This window comes from Bufo gargarizans, chromosome 5, assembly GCF_014858855.1.
Source record: "Bufo gargarizans isolate SCDJY-AF-19 chromosome 5, ASM1485885v1, whole genome shotgun sequence".
Lineage (NCBI taxonomy): Eukaryota > Metazoa > Chordata > Amphibia > Anura > Bufonidae > Bufo > Bufo gargarizans.
Genome location: NC_058084.1, coordinates 359,370,275 through 359,392,268, shown reverse-complemented (window position 1 = coordinate 359,392,268; position 21,994 = coordinate 359,370,275). Strand labels below are relative to the sequence as shown.

General features: G+C 38.8%; 1 protein-coding gene across 1 annotated transcript in view; it reads right to left on the bottom strand.

Moving 5' to 3' along the window:
• Positions 1–21,994, bottom strand: part of KCNH8 (potassium voltage-gated channel subfamily H member 8) — a 638,835-nt gene that overhangs the window by 216,418 nt on the left and 400,423 nt on the right. Inside the window, exon 6 of the mRNA XM_044294135.1 lies at positions 3,533–3,690. Coding sequence (XP_044150070.1) covers positions 3,533–3,690 — 158 coding nt within the window. The remainder of the gene's footprint in view (positions 1–3,532; positions 3,691–21,994) is intronic.

Genomic DNA, 21,994 nt, shown 5'->3' with positions numbered 1-21,994 from the left:
TTAAGGTGTTCTGGCATCATTTATGCTAATATCAAAATAGCTTCTGTATTTTATTCAATTTTCTTTTTACAATTCCTTGAAATTTGACTTTGTTTACTTCCTATGTTGTTTTAATAGTTCTACTATTGTCAATTTGAAGTTTCTATACATTGGTAATGATTAAGTACCGGTAATTAAATATGAATTATGTTAGATTTGTGCACTACTTTTATGACACCAAGCCATGAAGATAAAATGATCAGATGTTTTTAATTGTGTGATTAGACTACTGGTGCCATTTTTCTTAGCAATTCCTACAAATTATTTGGGGAAATGAAGGTAACTTTAAACCACTAGCATGGCTATGATTGGACACAATAGATAAAATATTTTGTAGATTATTGTATGTATTTGTCTTCGTAGAGCATGGCAAATTTTGTTTCTTATAAACCAAGGTTAATTATCACTCACTTGAGCTTAATGTTAACTGCTATAAAAATATATGTCCTGTTTCTTGATGCAAACCTTTTGTTTAGAATCAACAAATTACTGACAATGAAGATTAAATATGCAGACTTTGGAATAAAACCATACATATTACTTTATATTGCAATTATCTTGTTGTAGATGATTACCACATTTGGCGATACTTAGCCTACATACACTGAAGAGCAAAAGGGTAACAATGTTTTGAACTTTTGACTTTCAGGCTCCATATCTCGCCATCCACTACAGCTTTGAACGTGAGACTACCATCATTTTATAGACAGTCATCTTTGCTATCTTATACTTAAATTGGACTTACAACTATTTAGCATATGATTAGTTATACAGATTCTTGTCATGTAACCTTATTGTTACTATTTTGCTCCTAAAAATTCTAAATTTGAAATTTTATTATTTTTCTGGTATTCTGTAAATCCACCTTTGACTTTCAACACTGCCTGAATCCTGCTGGGCATACTCTAGATCAGATTTAAGCATGTCTCGACCAAAATCTGTTCCCAGGTCTTTTCTACATATTCCCAATGTTGGTTGACTCAATTCTGTGCAAATATAGATTTTTTTTATCAACTCTACTCACAAGCATTTGATTGATTTGACACCTGGGGACTATGTGGGCCAATCCAGCACCTTTACTTCATTGTCAGTGAACCATTATTTTGCCAATCATGGCATATGCTTCGGGTTGTTGTCAAGTACTCGAGTGTACAAAGCAATTCATCTTGTATGATACTCACATATAACTTAGCATTGAGACCACGATTGAGCCTGTACAAGTATCCAACACCTTTGGCTATGAAACAATCCCATATCATCAGTTTTCCTCCACCGAACTTGACAGACACTTCCTTAATTTTTTTTGTCCTTTAGCCCCCTTTTCCCCTGTATCTTCCAGACCCATTTGAACCCATCAGAGCTTAGTCTATTAACTTTTGTCTCATCTCTCCAAATCAACTGTTTCCAATTTTCTACTGTCCACTGTTTGTACTTTTTTGCCAACTCGAACTGACACTTCTTATGACAATATTGAAGTTAAGGCTTCTTCATCTTTTTTATGGCCATCATTCCAGACTTGCGTAATGCATATCGCATGGTGCACATCGCAAGAAGAAAAAGATTGTTCAACCACCAGGAGCAAAACAGAAACAATGCAGTTACATGGCAAGAATCTGCATACCTATTCATATGCTAAATAGTTGAAAGTCCAGTTTATGTATGAGATAGCCATGAAGATTGCCTATAAAATTATGGTAGTTATTACCCTTTTGCTCCTCAGTGTATATATGGAACTAAAAGCACAATTTATATGTGCCTCTAAAAACACAATTTAGCATTTGAAATCTTTCATTACATAAATTACAATAATTAAAATGCAATTATAATTTGAACTGTCTAAACAACATTTCACTACTTAGCACCATGTGCACTTCAGTATACAATGGGGACACTTCTTAAGAAAGTTCAGTAATTCAGAATATAAAATCTTGACTGGTACCAATTTGGTAGCCATATAGATGTGGTTATTGTATGACAGTCACATATAATTTAAATGATCTCAAATCAAAAGATATTAGTATTTTTTGTTATTCTGAGTATTTTTCTGTTACCTTTCTTATGCCCATTTAAATGGTTTTCCCACAGTATATGCTATTATTGTATGATAGATGCAGGTCTGACCACTGTTACTCTTGCCAATCAACTCACTGGATTACTATGTGCCAGGTTGCATTCAAGCACATATTAGATTGATAGTTGGTTCTATTCTAGTCATGTGATATTTTTACATAGGTGCAAACTATCTCTATTCACTCATTGTTAGCAATCTTGGTATAGCACACTAGGGGGCAGAGGACTCCTGTTGTCTTGATAAGAAGGAGTCCCAAAATTAAGACCTAAAACCTATTAAACACTTATGGCATATCCTTTTAATATGACTTAAAGTTCTAAGATGATAGAAATGGCATACATATTGGCATCTCTTTCAAATTCCTATAAAGTAATGTTTTTATCGTTGCTTCCTTGTATTATTTATCTCAATTTAAAGTTAGCGAGTAGAGGTGGAGCTGTGTGATCAACAGAATTTGCAAAATATGATGACTCATTTGGAGGTGCTAAATGATATGGTAAGTTATTATTTCTAAATGGTTAATAGAATTGGTTATCTGTTGCCAGAACATCCTTAGCAGGGCAAAACAATGTGTCAATAAGTGAATAGCACTTCTGTGCAGTGGATATCATGCAATAAACATTGTGCAGTAAATTAATGTTTCAATGAGTGTTAAAGATTAAAAAATCTTAGTAAATCATGAATGATCTACACATTGAAAAATAGTCTCAAACAAGATACACAAATGAAAAATAATTTTGCCATGCTCTAGATATTTATGTATATGAAAACAGTTTAAACATGCTAAACTGTGTAAAGAATAATTCTACTTTCATATATTCATTTAGCTGTCAATAATCAGCATTTACTACTATTTGATGTAACAATAATTATAGCTAAACAAAGCTGCATGTCTAGACTAACTAAAATTATCTGTAAGTCAAATTGCCCTTAAAAAATGTATTAAAATATATGCTGCTTGAAGCATTAGAAATAAAAAAAAATTGCTAAGGTTAAAAAATATGTTAATATGGATGAATATTTTGTGTATTATACAGTATTTGAGATTTAAATGCTTAGAGAACTAAATTCAGAATATATAAGAGTCCACAAGCAGCAAATTTTAAATCCTATATGTATAAAATGTAGGCCACCTAGGGTAACAAGATACAAACATAAAGGCATGGAATATGCATCTAAAGGTATGGTGAAAGGGAGAAGATAAAGTGAAGCGTTGGTAAGTATAAAATTTATTTGAAGAAAGGAAAGGATTATATATAGGTCTATATGTAAAATGAATCAAAGTAGTATATTTTTGCTGAGAAGGTAAATAAAAATAAAAATTATACAATATATTACAAATTCATATACCTAATAAATTAAGGATCAGAATCCTGTAGGCTGGTATTTAGCTCTAAAAAAGAGATGTTATAAACTACTTACCACAGTGACATTAAAAGCATAAAGGAGATCAAAGGGAAGAGCAGCAATTAAATCAATGACGAACCAAGTTGTAACATAGTGGATACAAATAGATCTTGCTTTAAATATAACTTGGCCCGACTTGCTGACATAGGTTGTTCGGAAATTTAAAATAATATCTGCTTGGCAAAAAAAAGAAAAAGGAAAAAAGACAGATATGACATATTATGATAAAGAAGATATAAGTAAAAGTAGTAAATTGTAAAAAGAAAATAATTAAATAAACAATTGAAAAAATACAATCCTATAGAACCTGGAAAAAAATATATAAATCTCTTGCCCAGTTTTAGGCAATGAGCCTGTACAGAAGGAGATAGCATATGCAGTGCCTGTGGTTCTATACTGTTCAGCAGTAGTCCTTTGTGTAGCCATATTATAGAAGTTTTCTCCCCTAGAAACAATGCTTCTAGAGTGGAACTGCCCATATAATAAGCCATCCAAAGGAACATGCCACAATTACTTTTACCGGTTGCATAAATTCTCTATGTGCTGCCATAAGTTATGTCTTCAGAGTTGGTAAAAGAGAACTGGTACTGGCACATTAGTGGTGACCCTTTAAGAATGCCCAAGGAAGTACAAGAAGTCAGCAAGTAGAGTCAAAACTAGAAGAGACAGATACAGTCAACGTAGCAAACAAGGTGTAAATCCAAAGTCAGGTCAGTAATAGAACCAGGAGACTCAGCAGCCACAGAGTTAATCCAGAAACAAGATAGTAGTCAGTCCACCAGGAAATTCAATATAAGCTAGTACAGCAGCTAAAGGGTTAATACAAAAGCAAGCCACTAGTCAGATCCCCTGAAAAGTCAATAGTATATTATATAGTATACAGCCCTGATACAAACAGAATCATAGGCAAGTTAATCAGGAACCAGAAGTATTAAATCCCCAATTTAGCTATGGGATTAGACACAGAGTCAGAAGCCTGAATAGTTTGGCTAATTGGCATAGCAATCCAACCAGCACAGCAATGCATAGTGGTTTGGCTGGATGAATTCCTGACAATGTGATGTATAATTCATATAATTTCATTATGGGAAGTACCATTTTTACACTAAACACAGTAGTTATTATATAAAATTAGCAAATAGTATACACAATGTAAAAAAGAAACATGAAAAACATATATAGGTATAGGTCACAGGACCTAGGGTGACTTCTAATCATTCATATTTTGAATATATATATTTAACCACTATATACTATCACTATTATTGATTACTATGTAAGTTATACATTATGTGTCAATATATTTTTTGCCTGTTACTGTAATTAATAATGAATTGAGTAGCTTGATTTGATTGCCACTTGTTTTGTTGTGCTTAAAAGTTGCATTGGGTTAACAATACAGGATCAACAGAGCTTTTGTCAAGTGAGGCATGAATTTCTACACTGAATATATATATAAGCCCATGTTATGCCCTAAGTCTAATACATTTTTGCCATAAAGTATAGGTCTTTACTAAGGTCAAGGTAATAAAATAAAAAGCAGGTATGTTTAAATAAAAGTTGTTTTATTTTGTAATAATGAAATTACTACTTCCCAAATGTGAGTAGCACTGTGCACTAAATATAAGAAAATCCACAGATGAATTGTAAATGATGGCAATATTGCATGTTCTCTAACTTCTTTAGCATCAAGAAAAGTTCAACCACCTGCATAATTAGTTTGTGTACATATATTTTCTACCATCTCGTAACCTGAATGGATAACAGCTGAGTAAATAAGCATTGCTTCGGCTGCATTGTAAACTGTCATCAGATTACTCAGTTATCTCAAGAAAGAACAATAATATGGCATGTTGCTGAAAGGTAATGTTTGGTTATTTTATCTTTTTCCTTTGTTTATTCATGCTACAATATAAAGGAAATGAAAACTATTCAGAATAACTGGACGCAGATTCAATGTGTCCAGTGATGATAATTTATTCAGTTTTGACTGTAAATTGTAAGCATTTTTATATAATACATTAAAAAGGTGTTCTATTTGAAAATTTAGGCTTTATTGATTTAATAATAAAATGTATGCCTAGAGATTAATTTAACCCCTTCCTGACATATGATGTACTATTATGTTATGGAAGTCGGTGACTTCCCGCATTTTGACGTAATAGTACGTCATGGTGATTGGTCGGGCACTGGAGCAGTGCGAGCCGATCACTGCAGGGGTCCGGCAGTCCCTGATAGCCGGGCCCCTGCTATATCCACTGGCATTGCTGTTTACAGTGATGCCAGCGGATTAACTCCTTCTATGCCATGGTCAGCGCTGACCAGGACATAGAAGGGGTTTGCTGCGTGTGAGGGAGCCAATTGAGTCCCCGCGCTGCTATGGCGGGGACCCGATGGCATCGGGACCTGCGCGGCATCGGGACCTGCCTTCTACGGGTGCCGAGGAGATCCAGCCTCAGGCTAGGTCTCCTAGGCAAACTGTTAGTGTATTACTCTGGGTAATATGCTAACCGGCAATGCATTACAATACAGATGTATTGTAATGCATTGAAGAGGGGATCAGACCACCAAAATTTGAAGTTGGGACAGAAATAAAGTAAAAAAAAGTTTAAAAAAATGTGTTTTTGATAAAAAAATAATAATTTTAAGTTAAAAAAAGTAAAAAACTCCTAATACAAAATAGAAAAAAAAGGAAAAACACATATATTAGGTATCGCTGTATCCGTAACGACTGTCTCTGGCTCTATAAATATATCACATGATCCACCCTGTCTGATAAACACCATCAAAAATAAACAAAAACTGTGTCAAAAAAGCACAAAAAGTGTCCTAAAAAAATCACAAAAAGTGCAACACCAAGCGATCAAAAAGGCAAAATTAGACCCTACATAAGAAAATCGCTAAAATAAAACTATAGCTCTCAGAACATGGAGACACTAAAACATATTTTTTTTCTTTTAAATATGCTATTATTGTGTGTATACATATTAGGTATCTCCGTGTAAAAAAATAAAAACGGTGTAAAAAAAAATGCCATTTTGTCACCTTACATCACAAAAAGTGCAACACCAAGCGATGTCCCCCAAAATGGTACCAATAAAACCATCACCTCATCCTGCAAAAAATGAGTTCCTACCTAAGAACTGTTGGGGTGTTTTAGTGTAAAGAAATTTATATATATATATATATATATATATATATATTTACCGCTTAGCAGTGCAGTGATTTCTTGTAAAGTGTTTTGTGACGTGTATTAGCACAACAAGAAAAAATATATTTGCCGCTCAGCTGTGCAGTTATCTGTTATAAAGCCTTTTGTGGGGGTTTTAGTTTAAAAAGAAAAAATATATTTGCAGCTCAGCAGTGCAGTGCAGTCATCTGTTGTAAAGCCTTTTGAAGGGGTGTTTTAGCATAAAACATATATATATATATTTGCCGCTTAGCGGTGCAGTGATTTCCTGTAAAGCGTTTTGTGAAGTGTATTAGCGCAAAAAGAAAAATATATATTTGCCGTTCAGCGGTGCAGTCATTTCTTGTAAAGCCTTTTGTGACGTGTATTAGAGCGAAAATAAAAAATATATTTGCCGCTCCGTGGTGCAGTTATTTGCTGTAAACACTTTTGTGACGTGTATTAGCGGAAAAAAATTATATTTGCCGCTCAGCGGTGCAGCTATTTCTTGTAAATCCTTTTGTGACGTGTATTAGTGTAAAAAGCAAAAATATATTTGCCTCTCAGTGGGCAGTTATTTCTTGTAAAGCCTTTTATGACGCGTATTAGCGCAAAAAGAAAAAATATATTTGTCGTTCAGTGGTGCAGTCATTTCTTGTAAAGCCTTTTGTGACGTGTATTAGCGCAAAAATAAAAAATATAATTACCCCTCAGCGGTGCAGCTATTTCTTGTAAAGCCTTTTTTTACGTGTATTAGCGCAAAAAGAAAAAATATATTTGCTGCTCAGTGGTGCAGTTATTTGTTGTAAAGCCCTTTGCGAAGTGTATTAGCGTAAAAAGAAAATATATATTTGCCGCTTAGCAGTGCAGTTATCTGTTGCAAAGCCTTTTGTGGGGTGTTTTAGCATAAAAAGAAAAAATATATTTGCCGCTCAGCGGTGCAGTTATTTGTTGTAAAGCCCTTTGTGAAGTGTATTAGCGTAAAAAGAAAAAATATATTTGCGGCTTAGCAGTGCAGTTATCTGTTGTAAAGCCTTTTGTGGGGTGTTTTAGCATAAAAAGAAAAAATATATTTGCCACTCAGCGGTGCAGCTATTTCTTGTAAATCCGTTTGTGATGTGTATTAGTGTAAAAATTAAAAATATATTTGCCTCTCAGTGGGCAGTTATTTCTTGTAAAGCCTTTTATGACGCGTATAAGTGCAAAAAGAAAAAATATATTTGTCGTTCAGCGGTGCAGTCATTTCTTGTAAAGCCTTTTGTGACGTGTATCAGCGCAAAAATTAAGAATATAATTACCGCTTAGTGGTGCAGCTATTTCTTGTGAAGCCTTTTTTGACGTGTATTGGCACAAAAAGAAAAAATATATTTGCTGCTTAGTGGTGCAGTTATTTGTTGTAAAGCCCTTTGTGAAGTGTATTAGCGTAAAAATAAATAAATATATTTGCCGCTTAGCAGTGCAGTTATCTGTTGTAAAGCCTTTTGTGGGGTGTTTTAGCATAAAAAGAAAAAGTATATTAGCCGCTCAGCGGTGCAGTTATTTGTTGTAAAGCCTTTTGTGAACTGTATTAGCACAAAAAAAATATGTATCTGCCGCTCAGCGGTGCAGCTATTTCTTGTAAAGCCTTTTGTGACGTGTATTAGCGCAAAAAGAAAAAAATATATTTGCCACTCAGCAGTGCAGTTAATTCTGGTAAAGCCTTTTGTGACGTGTATTAGAGTAAAAAGAAAAAATATATTTGCCGCTCAGCGGTGCAGTGATCTGTTGTAAAGCCTTTTGTGGGGTGTTTTAGCATAAAAAGAAAAACATATTTGCCGCTTATCGGTGCAGTTTTTTGTTGTAAATCGTTTTGTAACATGTATTAGCGCAGAAAGAAAAAAATATATTTACAGCTCAGTGTTGTAGTTATTTGTTGTAAAGACTTTCATGGGGTGTTTTAATTTCCTTTTTATTTATTTATTGGATTTAACAGTATGTCAAACAGAGAAGTGCCAGACCGTGCATAGGGGAGTGGCAGAGACCTAAATGTTTCTGGCGCAGGCACCGGTCGAAGCAAAGTAAGGGGGTGGGGCAGCAGGGGTCACAGCGAGAGGCCTGAGCTCCCGGTGTCATTTAGCGGTCGTTTCTTGACCAGCAACTCAGCGGTTCTGGAATGGTTAACTCGGTCATCCACTTCATCCCAAGTGACATCAGACATTTCTAGACAAGAGTCGGTGGGTTCCTTTGACGCTTAGTTGGCATGGCCCAGGAGGACCTATCCTGAACCTTCCTCTTCCATTTTCAGTTCCCTCACCGAGAGAAGTATTATATGCCGTTGGCTCGGCTCCACTTTTAGTGGGCAGTCAGCAGCTACTGCCTAGCCAGGATCTGTAGAAGACACCCGCCGCTTCCTCCGCTAGACTGGCAAGTAGTGATGAGGAGAGTGGCGTAGGAGATGGTGTTGCGAGCGGTCAGGCAACTGACTCAGAGACTGTTGAGGAGGAAATCAGTGACGTGCAGACAGCACTCGATAATGATGATGATGTAGCTGATCGCACTTGGGAGCCGGGTGACGAAGGGGCTTCTTCATCATCGGAAGAAGAGGGTGGCGGCTTGCCCATAAGCCAGCGGCAGAGCCAGCAAGTCGCTAATGTGGCCGGGAGTCAGCAGGGTGGCAGCAGTGAGAGGTCAGTAGCCAAACGTGCCTCCGGTACACCACCCGCTTCTTGGGAGCCTACCTGCTCGGGAAGTAGCAGTGCAGGGGTTCATGGAGGCAGCAGTGGTAGCAGTCAGTGCAGAGTGTTGTGGGTAAAATCACCTACTCGGTGGTGTGGCAGTTTTTTTTTAAGTCGCCGGAGGAGGTGAACATGGCCATGTGTCAAATCTGTGGGCAGAGGTGAAGCGTGGCAATGGTGCCAATGTTGGCACTACGGCCCTGCGTCAACATATGCAGCATCGCCATAAAGTGGCCTTGGAGAACCGTGGCTCCGATGTGGTGGTCGAGCCTGGTTTCAGGCAGTCCTGGCTCCACCACCTTAGCCAAAGGGAGCTGTCTGTCCTTTCCATCATCTGCTGGTCCTGATGCTCCTGCTCCTCCTCGTCACTAATTCCATCAGCAATCGATCACCGAAACGATTGCCAAGGTACAAAAGTATGCGTGCACTTATCCAACGGCGCAGAAGCTGAATGTGCTCCTTTCCAAGTGGTGGACTCTGCACCTTTCAGAGAACTGATGGCTTGTGCCAAGCTGAGGTAAAGAGTCCCAAGCGGTCACTTATTTGCCAAGATGGCAGTCTCAGCCCTGCATGTGGTATGTAGAACAGAAGATGGGCCAGTCCTTGAGCCTGTCGGTGTCTGCCAAAGTGCATGGCAGCGCCGATGTGTGGAGCCGTAACTATGGTCAGGGACAATATATGTCCTTTATGGCCCACTGGGTAAATGTGGTTCCTGCACAGCCACACCAGCAACTTAGCCAGGTGACGTCGCTTCCGCCTCCACGTTGCCACGCTGTTGTTCCAGCGTCAATGTCCGTCTCTGCCTCCTGATCCTCCACCGTGTCCTCAGCCTTCACTGCAGGGACAATTCAAAGTGCCCCTATAGCATACCAAATGTGCAGGGCATGGCGGTGTCATGTGGTTCTGCACCTCGTTTGCCTGGGCGAAAGGAGTCACACAGGGGAAGCACTGCTTTGGGACCTTCAGCAAGAAATTGAATGCTGGCTTTCTCCGCAACAAATAAAAATCGGAACTATTATGTACGACAACGCGAAGAACATTGTGGGATGAGCAATGCGCACTGCAAGGCACATGTGTTCAATCTGGTTGTCAAGCGGTTCCTGAAGTCTTCCACCCATCTGCAAGAAATCCTAAAAATGGCCAAAAAACTTTGCATGCACTTCAACCACTCGTACACCACAAAGCACACCCTCCTTGAGCTGTAGCGGCAGAAAGGCATCCCCCAAAATAGGCTGATATGTGACGTTTCCTCTTGTTGGAATTCCACCCTCCATATATTGGACCGACTGTACGAAAGGAGAAAGTCCGCAAACGATTTCCTGATGATCCAAGCGGACTGGAGTACTCCCCTTGTGAAATTTCGATGTCAGCCAGTGGCAGCTCATGCATGACACCTGCCGTTTGCTCAGGTCCTTTGAGGAGGCTATGTTATTTGTCAGTCGCTCCGCTTTTGCACCCTGCTCCCTCTTCTGTTGTGCTGGTGGCTCTGCGTGACCACGGCCTTTTCCTCGGAACTACACAGGTCACTCGCATGACCTTGATTCAATGTGGGGTCGAGGACCTCATCGTCCTCCACATCATCTTCAACCCAGTATTCACCCCTGCCCTCCTTGTCGGTCTGCACACTGCAGAAAGCCACAGCAGTTGGCACCTGTGTTTCGTCATCATCCGAGACTTGCTGCGATGGTCCTCCCAAGTACTCATCTTAAAAGATAAGTGGTTGGGCATCGGTGCACTCAATCTCTTCCACTTCTGGGGCAGGGCTAAGTGGATGGCCCTGGGAAACCCTGCTAACAGAGTCATCAAAAAGCAGAAGAGACTGCTGCATGACTTGGGGCTCAGACTGCTTGGCTGATTTGCAAGGGGGTGAGGTGAAAAACTGATGGACATCAGCTGCAGGTGCCAACTCTGATCTTTCAGCAGGAGACTGGGTGGGAGTTCATGCGAAGGAACTGGAGGCACTGTCATCAAACCCAAACTACTATCGCCTGTACTTGTTCTGACCTCACCATTTGTAGAGCCGCATTAGGCTCGACCAAATTTCCCCTGCAGGTTCGGTCGCCTACTCTCACCTGAGAAAGGTGTTTCACTTGTGCGTGTAGCTGGCACAGATCAACCACATCCTCTCCCTGCAACATGAGCTCCACCAGCAGCACCACCACGACCGGGGCCAAGTCCCTTATTTGACTCACTCCTCATATTTCTCAAATTTAAGATCATGCCCAAAATGGGTGTTTTTTTTTTCATAACAGAATAGAACAACAGTATCTAATGTGTGCATCTCACAAAAAAAGGCTGCAAAATTAAGATTTGTGCCCTAAATGGGTGGGGGTTTTATTATACCAGAATAGCACAGCAGTATCTAAAGCACGTATCTCACACGTTCAGATGCAGACAAGGCCACAAATTAAGATTTTTGCCCAAAATGGTTGTTTATTTAATACCAGAATAGCACTGCAGTATGTAAAGGCTGCATCTCACAATGACAGATGCAGCAAAGCTGCAAAGTTTAGTATTTTGCTTTAGATAGTTTTTGTTTATAGCAGAATAGAACAACAGTATCTAAAGAGTATATCTCACTATGACATTAGCAACAAAGGCCGCAAAATCAAGTTTTTTTGCCCTAAATAGGTGTTTTTTTTAATATCAGACTAGAACAACATTATCTAAAGGTTGTATCTCACAATGACATATCCAACAAAGGCTGCAAAATTAAAAAAAATTGCCCTAAATGGGTGTTTTTTTATAGCAGAATAGAACCACAGTATCTAAAGGGTGTATCTCATAATGACATATGCAGCAAAGGCTGCAACATTATGTTTTTTGCCCTAAATGGGTGTTTTTTATAGCAGAATAGAACAACAGTATCTAAAGCGTGTATCTCACATGTACAGATGCAGACAAAGACACAAATTAAGATTTTTGCCCAAAATGGGTGTTTATTTAATACTAGAATATCACAGCAGTATGTGAATGGTGTATCTCACAATGACAGGTGCAGCAAAGGATGCAAAATTTAGTTTTTTTTTTACCTAAATGGGTGGGGTTTTTTTTATAGCAGAATAGAACAACAGTATCTAAAGGGTGCATCTCACACGTACAGATGCAGACAAGGCCACAAATTAAGATTTTTACCCAAAATGGGTGTTTGTTTTATACCAGAATACCAAAGCAGTATGTAACGGGTGTATCTCACAATGACAAATGCAGCACAGGCTGCAAAATAATTTTTTCCCCCTAAATTGGTGTTTTTTTAATAGCAGAATAGAACAAGGGTGTATCTCACACGTACAGATGCAGACAGGTCCACAAATTAAGTTTTTTTGCCCTAAATAGGTGTTTTTTTAATATCAAACTAGAACAACATTATCTAAAGGTTGTATCTCACAATGACATATGCAACAAAGGCTGCAAAATTATAAATTTTTGCCCTAAATGGGTGTTTTTTTTTATAGCAGAATAGAACAACAGTATCTAAAGGGTGTATCTCATAATGACATATGCAGCAAAGGATGAAAAATTAAGTTTTTTGACCTAAATGGGTGGGGGGTTTTTTAATAGCAGAATAGAACAACAGTATCTAAAGGGTGTATCTCACACGTACAGATGCAGACAAGGCCACAAATTAAGATTTTTTACCCAAAATGGGTGTTTTTTTTAATACCAGAATAGCAAAGCAGTATGTAAAGGGTGTATCTCGCAATGACAAATGCAGCACAGGCTGCGAAATATTTTTTTTCCCCTAAATGGGTGTTTTTTTAATAGCAGACTAGAACAAGGGTGTATCTCACACGTACAGATGCAGACAAGTCCACAAATTAAGATTTTTGCCCAAAATTTGTGGTTTTTTAATACCAGAATAGCACAGCAGTATGTAAAGAGTGTATCTCACAATGACAGATGCAGCAAAGGCTGCAAAATTAAGTTTTTTGCCCTAAATGGGTGTTTTTTTAATAGCAGAATAGAACAGTATCTAAAGGGTGTATCTCACATGTACAGATGCAGACAAGGCCACAAATTAAGAATTTTGCCCAAAATGGGTGTTTTTTTTAATACCAGAATAGCACTGCAGTATCTAAATCGTGTATCTCACATGTACAGATGCAGACAAGTCCACAAATTAAGATTTTTGCCAAAAATGTGTGGTTTTTTAATACCAGAATAGCACAGCAGTATGTAAAGAGTGTATCTCACAATGACAGATGCAGCAAAGGCTGCAAAATTAAAGGGGTTCTGCACTTTCATTTCACTGATGATCTATCCTCTGGATAGATCATCAGCTTCTGATCGGCGGGGGTCCGACACACGGGACCCCCGCCGATCAGCTGTTTGAGAAGGCAGCTGCGCTCCAGGAGCGCCGCTGCCTTCTCACTGTTTACCGCCGGGCCGCCCGCCCACTGACGTCACGACTTGTATCAACTAGAGTGGGCGCGGCTAAACTCCATTCAAGTGAACAGAGCTTAGCCGCGCCCACTCTAGTTGATACAAGTCGTGACGTCAGAGGGCGGGCGGCCCGGCGGTAAACAGTGAGAAGGCCGCGGCGCTGCTGGAGCGCCGCTGCCTTCTCAAACAGCTGATCGGCGGGGGTCCCGGGTGTCGGACCCCCGCCGATCAGAAGCTGATGATCTATCCAGAGGATAGATCATCAGTGAAATGAAAGTGCAGAACCCCTTTAAGTTTTTTGCCCTAAATGGGTGTTTTTTTAATAGCAGAATAGAACAGTATCTAAAGGGTGTATCTCACATGTACAGATGTAGACAAGGCCACAAATTAAGAATTTTGCCCAAAATGGTTTTTTTTTTTTAATACCAGAATAGCACTGCAGTATCTAAATCGTGTATCTCACATGTACAGATGCAGACAAGGCCACAAATTAAGATTTTTGCCCAAAATGGGTGTTTTTTTAATACTAAAATAGCACAGCAGTATGTAAATGGTGTATCTCAAAATGACAGATGCAGCAAAGGCTGCAAAATTAAGTGTTTTGCCCTAAATGGGAGTTTTTTAATAGCAGAATAGAACAACAGTATCTAAAGGGTGTATCTCACACGTACAGATGCAGACAAGGCCTCAGATTAAGATTTTTTGATTAAAATTGGTGTTTTTTTTAAATACCAGAATAGCACAGCAGTATGTAAAGGGTGCATCTCACAATTACAGATGCAGCAAAGGCCACAAATTAAGATTTTTGCCCAAAATGGGTGTTTATTTAATAACAGAATAACACAGCAGTATCTAAAGCATGTATCTCACATTGACAGATGCAGACGAGGCCGCAAATTAAGTATTTTGCCCTAAATGGTTGTTTTTTAAAACCCAGAAAATTATAGCTGTATTTCTAGCTAAATTGTTTTTCAAAGGCAGAATTTTTTTTGACTATTTCTAGCTTGTTTTAACAATAACAGATACAGCAAAAGCTGCAATATTAAGTACTTTGTCCAAAATGGGTGTTTTTTTAATAACAGAATATGACAGTAGTATATAACGCTTGAATTTCACACGTACAGATGCAGCAAGCACTGCAAAATTTAGTATTTTGCCCAAAAAGGGTGTTTTTTAAAAACCCTGAAAATTTTAGCTTTTTTTTAGCTTAAATTGCACACTGACTAATGCGGCAGAGGCCCAAGATCGAGGTTATTGCCAAAAATGGGTGTTTTTTCAAAGCCAGAAAGATTTTGTAGTATTTCATAGTAACATAGTACATAAGGCCGGAAAAAAAAAAACAATAGTCCATCCAGTTCGTCTTGTCATCCTGCAAGTTGATCCAGAGGAAGGCAAAAAATATATAAAACTGTGAGGTGGAAGCCAATTTTCCTCACTTTAGGGGAATGAAAAATTCCTTCCCGACTACAATCAGGCAATCAGAATTACTCCCTGGATCAACGACCCCTCTCTAGTAGCTATAGCCTGTAATAGTATTACGCTCCAGAAATACATCCAGGCCCCTCTTGAATTCCTTTATTGTACTCACCATCACCACTTCCTCAGGCAGAGAGTTCCATAGTCTCACTGCTCTTACCGTAAAGAAGCCTCTTCTATGTTTATGTACAAACCTTCTTTCCTCCAGACGCAGAGGATGTCCCCTCGTCACAGTCACAGCCCTGGGATAGATGATGGGATAGATCTCTGTACTGACCCCTGATATATTTATACATGGTAATTCGATCTCCCCTCAGTCGTCTTTTTTCTAAAGTGAATAACCCTAATTTTGATAATCTTTCAGGGTACTGTAGTTGCCCCATTCCAGTTATTACTTTAGTTTTCAAGCTTGTTTTAACAATAACAGATGCAGCAAAGGCTGCAATATTCAGTTCTTTGCCCAAAATGGGTGTTTTTTTATAACAGAATATGACAGCAGTATTTAACGCTTGAATTTCACTCTTACAGAAGCAGCAATGTCACAAAAGCACATATGCAGTGCTGGTGCACTCAGCTTGCATAAAATGGTCACCGCCGCCCACCTAACTAACAGACGGATAAAAGTTATTTTTCTGTGTGACTGGGCTCAGGGCAGAGTAAAAAGATTGTGCACTGTACCCACAAAACTAAATCTATGTAGAGTTCGCAAGCACTTCTGATTAAAGATTATTTCCTATTCTCTCCCTCAGCAGCATCCTCTCCCTACACTAGTAACAGTAGAGTGACGTGCAGTGCTACGTGACTCCAGCTCTGTAGACATCTATGTGGAATCAGCTGATGACGGTGTAAAAGGAGTGTGCTTCTTCTAGACGCTAACATCGACCTGTAAGGCCCCGTGACTGCCCAGATAAGTGAAGTGTACAGTAATTCTAAGAGTAATGCCTGTCATCTGCATGTCATATGGACTCACAGTATTATTTCACTATTAAAGCAGACTCTCCCCAGAAGGTCTGAGTATGGATCCTAAAGTCAAAGCTGTAATAGATTGGCCCACTTCAAGAAATCTTAAAGATGTTCAGCAATTCATAGGGTTACAAATTTCTACAAGAGATTCATAAAAGACTTGTCTAAAATCATCTTACCAATCACTTTACCCACAAAGAAAAAGCAAGTATTTTTATGGTCTCCAGAGACACAAGTTGCTTTTGACCAGCAAAAGACTTTTGCGCCCAAAATGGTCCATCCAAATCCTGAATTTCCTTTTGTTGTTGAATTAGATGCCTCAGACTCTGCTGTGGGAGATCTCCTATCTCAACGAGTTGGAGTCAAGTGGGAACTCCATCCATGTGCTTTTCTTTCTCATACTATGTCATCGGCAGAAATAAATTACGACATAGGAAACAAAGAACTGTTGGCCATTAAAGTTGCTTTCTCTGAATGGAGACATCTTTTGAACGGAGTTAATCATCCAGTGACTGTCCTTACTGACCACAAAAATTTAGAGTACATCCATACAGCTAAGAGACTGTCTGCAAGACAAGCAAGATGGGCCTTTTTTTTTCTCTAGATTTAATTTCCTAATTTCTTATCGGCCAGGTTCAATAAATGGCAAGGATGACCCTTTGTCCAGAAATCTTGCTGAACCACAGGAGGGGTCTAAAACAGACCACTATTTTATCTTCCCAAAATTTTGTAGGAATACTGGACTCTGAAGAACTTTTAACCTATTAATGACCTGGCCATTTTGCACCTTCATGATTAGGCTTTTTTTTTTTTTTTATCTGACATGTATCACTTTATTTGTAATGACTTTGGAACACTTTTACAAACCGGATTCCAAAAAAGTTGGGACACTATACAAATCGTGAATAAAAACTGAATGCAATGATGTGGAGATGGCAAATGTCAATATTTTATTTGTAATAGAACATAGATGACAGATCAAACGTTTAATCCGAGTAAATGTATCATTTTAAAGGAAAAATATGTTGATTCAAAATTTCACGGTGTCAACAAATCCCAAAAAAGTTGGGACAAGTAGCAATAAGAGGCTGGAAAAAGTAAATGTGAGCATAACGAAGAGCTGGAAGACCAATTAACACTAATTTGGTCAATTGGCAACATGATTGGGTATAAAAAGAGCTTCTCAGAGTGGCAGTGTCTCTCAGAAGCCAAGATGGGTAGAGGATCACCAATTCCCACAATGTTGCGCAGAAAGATAGTGGAGCAATATCAGAAAGGTGTTACCCAGCAAAAAATTGCAAAGACTTTGCATCTATCATCATCAACTGTGCATAACATCATCTGAAGATTCAGTGAATCTGGAACAATCTCTGTGCATAAGGGTCAAGGCCGTAAAACCATACTGGATGCCCGTGATCTCCGGGCCCTTAAACGACACTGCACCACAAACAGGAATGCTACTGTAAAGGAAATCACAGAATGGGCTCAGGAATACTTCCAGAAACCATTGTCAGTGAACACAATCCACCGTGCCATCCGCCGTTGCCAGCTGAAACTCTACAGTGCAAAGAAGAAGCCATTTCTAAGCAAGATCCACAAGCTCAGGCGTTTTCACTGGGCCAGGGATCATTTAAAATGGAGTGTGGCAAAATGGAAGACTGTTCTGTGGTCAGACGAGTCACGATTCGAAGTTCTTTTTGAAAATCTGGGACGCCATGTCATCCGGACCAAAGAGGACAAGGACAACCCAAGTTGTTATCAACGCTCAGTTCAGAAGCCTGCATCTCTGATGGTATGGGGTTGCATGAGTGCGTGTGGCATGGGCAGCTTGCATGTCTGGAAAGGCACCATCAATGCAGAAAAATATATTCAGGTTCTAGAACAACATATGCTCCCATCCAGACGTCATCTCTTTCAGGGAAGACCCTGCATTTTTCAACAAGATAATGCCAGACCACATTCTGCATCAATCACAACATCATGGCTGCATAGGAGAAGGATCCGGGTACTGAAATGGCCAGTCTGCAGTCCAGATCTTTCACCTATAGAGAACATTTGGCGCATCATAAAGAGGAAGGTGCAACAAAGAAGGCCCAAGACGATTGAACAGTTAGAGGCCTGTATTAGACAAGAATGGGAGAGCATTCCTATTTCTAAACTTGAGAAACTGGTCTTCTCGGTCCCCAGACGTCTGTTGAGTGTTGTAAGAAGAAGGGGAGATGCCACACAGTTGTGAAAATGGCCTTGTCGCAACTTTTTTGGGATTTGTTGACACCATGAAATTCTGATTCAACATCTTTTTCCCTTAAAATGGTACATTTTCTCAGTTTAAACTTTTGTTCCGTGATTTATGTTCTATTCTGAATAAAATATTAGAAGTTGGCATCTCCACATCATTGCATTCAGTTTTTATTCACGATTTGTATAGTGTCCCAACTTTTTTGGAATCCGGTTTGTACTTATCCAAGCTATTCTGAGACTATTTTCTCATGATACATTGTACTTCATGACAGTCATACATTTAAGTCAATATATTGCACCTTTATTTATGAAAAAAAAAAATTACCAAAAATTTAGAAAAATTCCCAATTTTCAAAATTTCTATTTCTTAGCTTTTAAAACAGAAAGTGATGCCTCATTAAATATTTATTACTTAACATTCCCTAAATGTCCACTTTATGTTGGCATCATTTTTTGGGGGACGTTAGAAGGCTTAGAATTTTAGAAGCAATTCTTAAAATTTTTAAGAATATTTCCGAAACCCACTTTTTAAGGACCAGTTCAAGTCACTTTGTGGGGCTTACACAGTATAAACTCCCCATAAATTATCCCATTTTGGAAAAAACACCCCTTATCTTACTCAAAACTGAGTTTACAAACTTTGTTTACTCTTTAGGTATGCCACAAGAATTAAAGAAAGATGGAGATTACATTTCAAAATTTTACTTTTTTAGCAGATTTTCAATTTTAATCCATTTTTGTCTTTAACACATCGAGGGTTACTAGCCAATCAAAACTCAATATTTATTACCCTGATTCTGCGGTTTACATAAATACCCCACATGTCGTGGTAAACTGCTGTATGGGCACATGGCAGGGTACAGAATTAAAAGACCGCCGTATGGTTTTTGGAAGGCAGATTTTGCTGGACTGGTTTTTAGACACCTTGTCCCATTTGAAGCCCCCTGTTGCCCAGTACAGTAGAGACTCCCAAGAGTGACCCAAATTTGGAAACTACGGGATGAGGTGACAGTTTTATTGGTACTATTTTGGGGTACATATTATTTTTAATCGCTCTATATTATGTTTTTTATGAGGCAAGGTAACCAAAGAATGGATGTTTTGGCACCATTTGTATTGTTTGTTTTTTACAATGTTCATCTTACAGGTTAGAACATGTGCTATTTTTATAGAGCAGGTTGTTACGTTGCGATAATATCAAATATGTCTACTTTCTTTGTTTAAGTTTTACATAATAAAGCATTTTTGAAAAAAAATATGTTTTTGTGTCTCTATTTTCTGAACGCAGGGACTCGTTTTGTTTAGGGACTAGTTTTTTGCAGAAAGAGTTGACATTTTTATTGGTACAATTTTTGGGTACATATGATTTTTAGATCATTCATTATTACACTTTTTGGGGCAAGGTGATAAAAAAATTGTAATTTTGGCACAGTTTCTATTTATTTATTTTTATGGCATTCACTTGATGGGTTAGGTCATGTGATATTTTTATATAGCAGGTAGTTACGGATGTGGCAATACCTAATATGTATACTTTTTCTTATTTATTTAAGTTTTGCACAATAATACCATTTTTTAAACCCAAAAAATGTTTTTCTGTGTAAATTGTCTGAGATCCATAGCTGTTATATTTTTGGGCCAATTGTCTAATGTAGGGTCGCATTTTTTGCGGGATGAGATAACAGTTTGATTGGCACTATTTTGGGGGGGCATTCACCCTTTTTATCGCTTGTTGTTACACTTTTTGTGATGGTAGGTGCCGAAAAATGGCTTTTTTGGCACTGTTTTATTTTTTTATTTTTTATGGTTTTCACCTGAGGGGTTAGGTCATGTAATATTTTTATATGGGAAAATTTAAGATTTTTTTTTTACTTTATTTTTTCCTTTTTTCATATTTTTTTAAACTTTTTTTATATTTTTTTTTGACTCAGACCCTCTTGGTTATTGGAGATGCAGTGGGTCTGATGGCTCTACAATACACTGCAGTACACTGTATAGTGTACTGCAGTGTATTTTCATTCACAGTAAGCCTGATCAGGCTCCTGCCTCTGGCAGGACCCTGTCAGGCTTACATACCATGGCAAGCCTGGATGCCTATATAAGAAGTCCAGTTGCCATGGTAACCATCGGGATGCTGCCACAGCAGTGCAGCATCCGATGGGGGAGGGAGGGAGCTTCCTCCCTGTTAATCCCTTCCATACAGTGGTACCTATGGACCACGGCATGAAAGGAGTTAAACAGCCGACATCAGTGCCAGCACCGATGTCGGCTATTACAGTAGATTGTCAGCTGTATGTTACAGCTGACAATCTACTACCGCTTGGCCATCCTAAAAGATTGTGGGGGTGGGGAATCCCAGTCAGCCATCATGAAATATTGTGAGGGCTGGGGGTCCCACTCGGCCTTACTGAATGGAGGGGGTGATCAAAGCAGCAGCATAGCCCCGATCTCCTCAACACTCACTGAGGAGATCGGAGCTGCGCTGTTGAACACTGTGATAGGTCAGTCAAATCTAACTGACTAATCGCAGGGACCGCACTGTTTGGTCCCCTGCTGGGTGCCCGGGTTTTGTCCATGACACTCGTTTACATGTCGATGTCACCGCAAGTGTACTCCCGGTAACACTTTGATCTCATGACGTACTGTGTACGCCAAGATGCGGTAACTAACACCACATCATTACGTACACAGTACATCATTGGTCATTAAGGGGTTAACCATGCTCAAAGAGTGATACCAGAATGACTCTTTTCTCAATCATCCTTCTAAAGATATGGACCTTTCCTTTTAAAGAGGGGTTTGGAAGCAGGAACACAGAATAAATGTCCCTGAATCTGCTCGACTTGAAGTCCTCAAACTTGTCCACGATTCTAAACTTGCAGGGCATCTTGGAATTATGAAAACTTACAACCTACTGCTTTGTTCATTTTGGTGGCCTAATTGTAAGAACAATGTATAAAATATATTTTCTTCTGTTTAACATGTGCGAGAAACAAGACACCGTGATATCCTCCTCTAGGTCTTCTTCAACCGCTTCCAGCTCCATCTAAACCTTGGGGATCAATTTCCATGGATTTAATTGTGGACCTTACTCCTTCTAAAGAAATGACTACCATCCATGTTGTTGTGGACTGACTCACAAAGATGGCCCATTTCATTCAAATTAGAGGAATTCCTACTGCAGAACGAACTGCAGAATGAATGATTAAGCAGATATTTAGGTTGCATGGAATTCCTGACAATGTATTTTCAGATAGAGGTGTTCAATTTACATCAAGATTTTGGGAAAACTTCTGTACAGCTTTAGGAGTTACAGTTAATTTGTCTTCTGCTTTACATCCTCAGTTCAATGGCCGGAAGGAAATTACAAACCAAACTCTTCAAGATGATTGGGTGGACTATTTACCAACAGCAGAATTTGCCTACAACTCCAAACATAGTGCTACACCTCAAAGTCAATTTTTGGCAAACTTTTGCTTACATCCAGTATTTATTCCTAACCTCCCTTTTAGTACACCTATTCTTGCTGTA